This window comes from Elephantulus edwardii, unplaced genomic scaffold, assembly GCF_000299155.1.
Source record: "Elephantulus edwardii isolate Elephantulus edwardi_28Jun2011 unplaced genomic scaffold, EleEdw1.0 scaffold00139, whole genome shotgun sequence".
NCBI lineage: Eukaryota > Metazoa > Chordata > Mammalia > Macroscelidea > Macroscelididae > Elephantulus > Elephantulus edwardii.
Genome location: NW_006399889.1, coordinates 7,472,478 through 7,481,497, shown reverse-complemented (window position 1 = coordinate 7,481,497; position 9,020 = coordinate 7,472,478). Strand labels below are relative to the sequence as shown.

Genomic DNA, 9,020 nt, shown 5'->3' with positions numbered 1-9,020 from the left:
AAAATTATTAACTTGCTATTTGTAAAGTGGAATATTTCAAAATATATTGAGAAATAAAATATGAAATTGGGAAGTTTATTAGTAAAGCTAAATATTCAAACTGTAAAGGAAAAAAAATTACATTGCCTGTTGATATTTATAAAAAAAATCCCAAATTACTAACAGCATTAAAACAAATATGATTGTAAACTATCACTTAAATAAAAGTAACTTTTAAAGAAGAGAGAAAAGGATTGCTAAAATTTTAAACAATATAAGGATTGGATTCAAAATTTAGAATGACTATTTGAGAATCATTAGGAATACACAGCATAAGAACAAAATCATTAGCTGAAGATGGTGTTTTAAATTTGGACATAAGAAATTAAGTCACCATGAAAAAGATTCTTCTCCAAAAATGAAACATTTGTCAAAGACTAAACGAGATATCGGATTACAACAGTCTCAGAAAATACAAATTAAATTTTCATTTAAGGTAGGAAATTTGTTAATTCATTTAATTTAGTGCTAAGCTCAATTTTTCAGGGGTTTAAATGAAATTTAATTATAATTATTATTTACGGAAAAAAGTTAAAAATGTCAGTGGAAAACATTTTTCAGATGGAATAAAAGCAACACATTCAAAAACATTTCAGAATAGGAAGCTGAAAATAATTCCATTAGATCAATTTTAAGAGCAGCCCAAAAATCCAGTCTGAAAGAACAATAAATACATAAAATGCTAATCAAAACTAGGAAGATAGATTACTATGAAATATCTACTTATATCCAATTTAATAAAAGCATTAAAGTTTATAATGTGTTAAAGACACATTTAAAAAGACTAAAAGTGGGGCAAGACAGGTGAATCAAATTTGTATTCTAAAAAATCACAAAAGACTCTGAACACGTAGTGTTAATTCATGGTTCTTTTTTGTTTTCCAGTTTAAAAATTTCTAGTCAACGCCTCTATCTTTGGTGTCACTGCCACCAATAAACACAGTATACAGCTTAAAAACCTAATTTCTATGTTCAACCAGGAAAAAACCAAAACTGACATTATTTTCTTAATAATAAGATATAAAGAATGTGATCCTATTTCATTTGTCACATGGTCCCACAATATTTTGAAATATCACGCCAATATGCAAAAGTTTTAATAGGGAAATTTCTAATTTACTATATATCCGCACCAATATTTAGCTATTGTACACTGGTGTGATGACAGCTGGTAGTGTGCAGAGGCTACAGAAAGTTGTATTATACATTTTAGCTCACAGTTGGTAAAATGAAAGTTGAGTTTAATGCGAAACTAAAACAAGGACAACATAATGCCTTCATGGAAATACCAGACAATTTTCTTCTTTTGCAGTTTAAAAAGACATTATAACTATCTTAAAGTCACATAAAACATTATGAAACATGGTAGTGGTTCATGATTAAGATAAAATAGTAATGTAAATGAATTTAACAGTGTTAAATATATTCACATGATCACTACTGTGATTCAAATGGCCACTAATAAAGTTATACATCAATACATATGTACATCGTATTCGTCACAACAGCTTTCTGTAAGTGTGACCTTTTTTTCAGAATAGGTAATTTTACAAGACAATCCTATTTCAATTCTTTCATATTATGAAAGGAATTAAATGTTGTAAGTAGTTTCATTCCTTTGGGTGGAAGGTAGAGAGTAGGAGAACTCTTAAAAGGTCAGTGCAAATTGAATTGAGTTCTATTTTCTTGAGTATTTAAATTTGTCGACCAAGACAGATTCCTATAAGTTGAGGATAAACAAATCTTAAGACATTAAAGAATCTCATAATGTTGTCGGCTGCATATAAGTGCCACAAAGGGGAATCCATGTCCTATAGAAGAGCCTTCTGAGAATATGGTTGCTGTGGCTGAGGTGGTTGTTGACCGCCTGCCGGCTGAGGCAGAGTTGTTGATGTCAAGCTATAGTTTGGCACCTGGGTCATATTAGTTCCTGCATTCTGGTATATAGTAACATCAGCAGCAGCAGCAGCAGCAGCAGGAGGAGGAGGAGGACTATATACTGAAGCCTGGTTGGGATATGTATTTCCTTGGACAGAACTGACCATTGTGCTGTAAAGGGGGGGAGAGGGAAACACAATGCATTAGAGAAATAATGAAGGATAGATATTTATAGATAAACAAGAAAGCTGATTATTCATTAATATAATAAATATTAAGTCAATAATGCTCAGAAATCCATTATTTTAAGTAATGATATACCATAAAGAATGAGAAAAAAGACCCCAGCATGGTACAGTTTATACTCTAGTAGGGATAAAAAAGAAAGACAATGACTTTATGTTAAGTGGTAATGATAGCTATGAAGAAAATAAAGCATGGTAGGAGAGGTCAAGACTACCTAGGTAAGGGATTCTAGTTCATAATAGGGTGACAAAGGCGGCTTTTCAGAAAAAGAAATATTTTACAGAGACCTGAAAAAAAGAGAGGGAGTAAGTCAAAAGAAAGCATTATTTCTGGAAAATACAATAGCAAGTCAAGTAGGCCCTGAAGAGAAAAAATGCTTGGTGAGTTCAAGGGTCAGAAGGGGCCATAATGGCTGCAGAAGAATGAGGGACTGAAGGAGTGACAGGTACAAGGTAAAACAACAGGATGAAAAGGGAGGGAGACTAAAACACAGAGTGTCTTGCAGAGCATAATCATGATTCTGGCTTATATTTTGAGTAAGATGGAAAGCCACTGTTGGTTTTAGGCTAAAGAGTAATGTAATCTGATTTGTATTTTAACAAGCTCACTCTGGGGACAGAGACAGAAATAAAAGTACCTGACTGGAACCTATGGCAGTATTCCAAATGAGACCTGATAGACAAATCTGGACCATTTTGGTAATGACAGAAATAGAGGACAGGGTTCTAGATATATCTTGAAGGCAGAGCCATCAAAATTTGCTAGTGAAGAGAGTAGTCAGTGTTTTGAAGATTTAGAACTAAACAAATGGTAGAACAGCAGAATAACAAGTAGAGGTCTTCTTTTTTGAAAAGAGTAAGACAGAAGTATAGTAAGTTTATGACAGGAAAATCAAAGTGTAGATTTGGGTATGTCAAGTAAGAAATCTAAGGGATAATAAGTAGGGAGTCAACTATTCAAGTATGGAGTCCAGTGGAGAGAGGTTAGGACTAAACTAGTTTATCATCAGCATATAAAAGGTATTCAGAGTTAATAGGTTCAGTAAAATCCCTTGAAAATCAGTGCTAACAGAGAAGAAAAAGCAAGTCACTTAATAGATGGCTACAGTTCAAAGTTAGGAAGATTAAAAGGTTCTGGGCATAGGAATTCTGGTGAATTAGAGGGTAAGATGTTGTGCTGTCAACCAAAAGGCAGGCAGTTCAAATCCATCAGCTGTTTCACTTTGCTAGCAATATCCTTATTTCTTAAGACACAGATACATATACACACTTGCTTTTATATATACGTACATATTTAATACAGCAAACACAAAACTCAGACATTGCTGTCAAGCTGGCACTGACTCATAGCTGACCCTTTGAAATCAGGCCCTTCAGTGGGTTTTCAGGAAGCTCTAAAGCACACTCATCATTCTCCTGTGAAGCCACTGGTGAATTCAGACTACCCAAGAAGACTGCCTTTGGGTTAGGAGTACCACTACACCACTAAAGATCCCAACATACATAAAATGCCCTCATTTTTGTTAAGCCCGTTCAAGGAATTAAAAACACAGCTCACAAGCCCACCTATAGCGACATCATTAAAACGTAAGTAAAACGTAGCAGAGTTGTGTGTGGAAGCATGGTGTGCTGGGCCAATATAGTTCTGAACTTGTACCAGATATAAGACATCAACACAAAGTGTGGATATAAAGGTGAAAAGTACTCTGTTCTGGCTGTCAAGATATTATACTTTAGTAGTTTAGTGGAGATAAAGAGAACATGCAGTGCACAGAAGGAAATACACCTACTTTTCATTTATCGATTACCTTGTTACCTGACATTTCAAGTTTATAACAATGATAAAGTCTAGTATCTCACTATATTGTGTATTCAATATGCATGTCTAGCAGTAGTGAGCACTAAGGTATACAGCAAGAGTAATGCTGGCTTTAATGGTTTCAAATTAGCTAGCCATGACCCTCAGTAGTTTGGAAATCATGTAATTTGGTAGTTATGCAATGATTTTGTGCTCATCCATTTTGTGCTCAAATAATGCTTATTTTTCTGTAACAGCAGTTTTTTTATACTATGTGGATAAGTGAGGAGTAGGTGTACAAGATCCTATGACAGCATATTAAAGGAAAATACGAACTGATGGATAGATGGGAAGGATGAGAGGCTTCAAGTAAAAGTGATAGCTAACGTAAAAAATAAACAGGAATTATCTAGACAAAAGGATTAAATAGTTCAAGGAATTTCTCTCCAAAATATCATTTGTTGTAATGGATATGTGTTTCTTGAGGTGACACTAATAGCTGTTACATACATAGCACCAGGTCAAGCCCATAAACCCTGCAACATGCCAGGGACTGTACACACTGTCTGTAGACAGAGAAACCTCAAAATTAAGTCACTGGGGCTATAGCTTCATAGCACCTCACAATTAAAGCCCTGTCAACTCATCTCCTTTACAAGGATAGTTTACAAAGGCCTCAAACTTTAAGAAGGAGTTCCAAGTAATCTCTCTCCAGTAACAAGAAAGATCAGTAAATGGCTCAGTAAAACAGAGAACTTAACTAGAATAAAGTCAATACTTCAGTATTTAAGTAGTTCCTGGCAGCACTGGTTTGACTTCTCAGCAACACCTACTTTTATCTACTTTGACTGTAGTTCTAAAACTATCCTTGTCAGAATAAAAAGATGTTTATTTTCCCTGAGTATTCACTCGAACCAGATTTCAACTTTAAGAGAAAAAAGTCTGGGACAGAAAAAGCTACTCTAAAATTTCTTCTTGAGCTATCTAAACTAGCAGGAAGGATCCTGTTTGTGACATCACACCACAACTCAACACTATCTTCCTTCTTAAGGTCACTTCAGAATACTAGATCCTTCAACAAACGAATGGCTAGAGAAGCTGTGGTATATTCACAATGGAATACTATGCTGCATTAAAAAACAAGGAACTCATGAAATATTATTCAAAATGGGTGACCCTGCAGGACATTACGCTAAGTGAAATATCTCAGACAGAAAAGGACAAATACTGCATAGTGCCACTGTTGTAAAACAGGACTGAAATTGGGGTTTGAGGGAGACTGAGAAAGATGGAATAAATTATGTATACTGCATTGAAACAGATGTGAGAGAGAACTGTTTAAAAGGGATATATGATTAGGTATTATTGTCATGAAAGGAGTCCAGAACGAAGACTGCATAGTGGAGTGGACCTCGGGGGAGGGATTGTAAAACAATGAAAGAATTTTTCCTTTACTTTTCAAAGAGAAGAGTGTACTGGGAGGGGAGGGGTGGGCAGGGAGAAAAGTGCAACAACGAATGAATGGAAATTCAAAATCTTTGTAAATTTTCATTACTATTAATAATTTTTAAAAAGATTTTTTTAAAAAAAGAATACTAGATCCTAAAAACTGTGCCTTTGCCACTTAGAAACTTTTTTTGCAAGACTGAAAGGGGTATAATAATTTTTTTTCTTCCGAGAAAAATAAACTGGGGGAGGGGTGGGCAGGGATGAAAATGAGCAACAATGAATGAATGGAGGGAAAATTAAATAGAAAGAATATGCTATAGAAAAATATATGTGTTGCATTTAAAAAATCATTAATAATAAAAAAAAAAACCACAAAACAAAAAAAACTTCTATGATACATGCTCATGAACCTACCCTTTTTTTATATCAAGGGAAAGAAAGCCTTCAGTTTGGGGTCCTACTGAACTTGATAATAACTGGAATTCATGGAAGTAGATTGCCACATCTTTCTTCCGTGAAGCAGCTGGTGGGTTTGTACTGCAACCTTGTGGTTAGTAGCCAAACATGTATCTACTGAGCCAACAGGGCTCCTTTTAACTACATACATACACTGTATGTAAATGACAAAAATTTTTAAGTAACCATCCATTATCTCAAATTCAGCTACCTGCCTCAAGAACAACAGGGACATACATCTGGTCTTTTCTACTAATGAACTTTCTGGCAATATAAATTAAATTCCAACGTAGGGCAGAGAAGGAAATAGTTGTCTTTAAGCCCAGAAGTATAAATTCTAAAATAATAACAAAAATATTTTGGGTTTATATCAAATTTGGGATAAAATTATTAATTCTAGTTCTCAAATTTAAGTTTCATTAAAGTCTTTATCAAATATAATAATAAAATTAAGTATAAACAAAACCTAAAAACTTTCGTTAGGAATATAAAAACTATGTACCTAAAAACAGAGAGCTGTTTAGTGAATCAGTAAAACAGAGAAGTGGTTTATTGGCTAGCACTAAAACATCTCCAGAGTTTCTGCAGGACTTAGTCATCATCACAAATATGGCTAAACTGTTTAATAATAGCAACTGTCTATCACTGTTTTTTTGTCATATATTGTTCTCACGGGTCGAGATGATCATGGAGTACTTAAGATTTCTAATAGCACCAACTCTATGAAATCGTTAATAATCAAATTACTTAGGATAAGATGTCTGAGCTTGTTGATTAGGAAGGGCTGGGTTTGCAGATGGTGGAACTGCTCCTTGGCTGAGAGAAGACAGCTGCTCCGGGGGAAGACTGTAGCTCTGGAGATGGCTCATCTGTGCATTCCCTGCAACCAGATAAGCACCACTTTGAGGAGGCCCTGGATATACCTAAAACAGTTAATGATAAAATGTATTAGAGAAGAAATAAGTACTTTCCTTATAAATCAGTTCTGCTAAAATTTTAATAGACATGCCAAACTTTCTTTGCAAAGATAATCAATTTAAAAAAGAACAAATTTATTTTTGCAGTTCTGGGCTTTTCAAGTCATATTTGCTGACATTAAACAGTTTCTAGTGAAGTGGTGTTTAGGTAACTCTTTCCATGGATAAACATGAATGCCTGGATAATTACGACCTATAATCTGAAGTTATTCAATTTGTGGGTAAGAGCTATCAAAATAACTGCTTAAAGGAATAGGAAAAAAGAAAAAACTCTATATATGTCATATTGCATGTATTTACACATGGGGGTGGTGGGTAAGGAAATCCAGATTAATGTAGTTCACTAAAAAAAAACTGGAAATAGAATAATTTAGAGCTAACTAGAAATTCTATTCAGAGAAACTCACTGTCCAATCAAAAAGGACTCATAGCCAACCCTCCCGCAGGTTTCTAAGGCTGAAAACTGCACAGGAAGTGACTGCCCATCTTCCAACTACAGTCCCTAATGGATTCAAACTGCCAGAGAGGTGCAGCACAACCACCTTCAGGCTAGGCCACCAGCGCCCTCCCAGTAGGCTCGAGCGTGGGTGGAGATTTTGAGGCTCTAAGGTTTCTACATGTTGTTCATATGGTCTGTAACCAGAGCTGATTCAGTAGCACTTAACAACTGTGAGAGAGCAAAACTGTAGCTATTGGGCAGATCATTAACAGATAATCATCTTTTAAATATACAGATGTTTAGGACTCACCCCTAAAGACTGGTTCAGTAGATCTGCAGAGGGGTAAAAATGTATTTAAATCAGAGGAGAAAGGAGCTGATGTGTGATTTAGAGGTACCACTGTGCATACTCATACACATATGTATATACAAAATTCTGCAGATCTGATTAATTTATCCAGTAAAAAGTTATTTTGAACTTTATCTTTATTCTAAATATTACTTTTCTAATTTCACATTTTATAAAAACAAAGTTAAGCCCAACAACCTTTAATGTAAAAGAATACACTTGAGTTTTTAAAAGCTTACCTGAGAACCTGAAACACCAGGTGACTGCATATAATACTGCTGATTCTGTAATTTTGCATACATGGAATACATTGGATCTTCATTCATTAACTTTGTATACAATGAAAGTGCTTCCATTACTTTTACATTAAGTTCTGAGAGTTCTGAATGTTTCCTGAAACATTAGAGTATTTTAAACAAGTTTAAAAGACACAATGTTCATTACATAACAAAAATAACAAAGGTGGCAATACCAAACATTATTAAAGCACCAACATTATGACAGAAAATATTCTGTTATTTATTTTAGCCTCTACATAAGCAAAGCTCTTTAAGGTTTTAGTTACTATGCTGAGTGAGGAGACTAGCTAATTACAATTAATTGTACCTTGTAAGATTTATGATTCTCCAGTTACCAACAAATAGAGGCATCAGTGGACATTGATAATGCCAAGTCAGCAAAAGTTATTATATTAGTTAAGCAACTATAAGTCAAAGACACTACATAGTTTAGAAGGAACTTCAGGGAAGAAAATGGACCACAAGCATGAAGTAAATGATTTGCTTTGGGTTTTTTACCTATCAATATCTTCCAATTTTTCATCAATGAGAGGTCCCATCTGGTGACACATTGCTGTGATAAGTATAAGACAAAATAGAAAAAAAAAGAAAATGTTTAATAAATAGTCATATATTTTAAGGAAGAAATGTTTCATTTGGCATAATGAAGTTATTTTGGTAATTCTCAATTAACAGAACTGAAGACACACTACACAACTGCGACACTTTAATCTGCACTGTTGACCTCAAAATCTAAAAATATCATAGTTGAGGAACCAACTCATAGATGATGGTGGGTTTTCAGAGGCAGTTAATCACATAAGAAAAGACTGCCCATCCTTCTCCCACATAGCAGCTGGTGGCCTCAAACTGCATGTCTTTGGGATGGCAGTGCAGCTTCTTGCCATGAGGCTACCAGAGATACTACCAAAAAACCCACTGCTATCAAACTCATTCTGACTCATAAGAAGAACGCTGTAAATATCACAGAATTTTAAAATGTTGAAGAAAAAAATTAAATTAGACAAAAGTGTATAAAATTCAAAATGTACCAGAGGTTTAAACTGCCTATAAAAGTAAAAATGTGTTAAGAAAAGTGAAAAATGCACTTA

General features: G+C 34.4%; 1 protein-coding gene across 1 annotated transcript in view; it reads right to left on the bottom strand.

The window, feature by feature from the left end:
• Nucleotides 1-746: 746 nt before the first annotated feature.
• STAM (signal transducing adaptor molecule (SH3 domain and ITAM motif) 1) overlaps nt 747-9,020 on the bottom strand; it is a 74,481-nt gene continuing 66,207 nt past the window's right edge. The window contains exons 11-14 of the mRNA XM_006894300.1: nt 8,428-8,482; nt 7,870-8,023; nt 6,613-6,788; nt 747-2,088 (exon numbers count right to left, since the gene is read on the bottom strand). Coding sequence (XP_006894362.1) covers nt 1,851-2,088; nt 6,613-6,788; nt 7,870-8,023; nt 8,428-8,482 — 623 coding nt within the window. The 3' untranslated portion in view covers nt 747-1,850. The remainder of the gene's footprint in view (nt 2,089-6,612; nt 6,789-7,869; nt 8,024-8,427; nt 8,483-9,020) is intronic.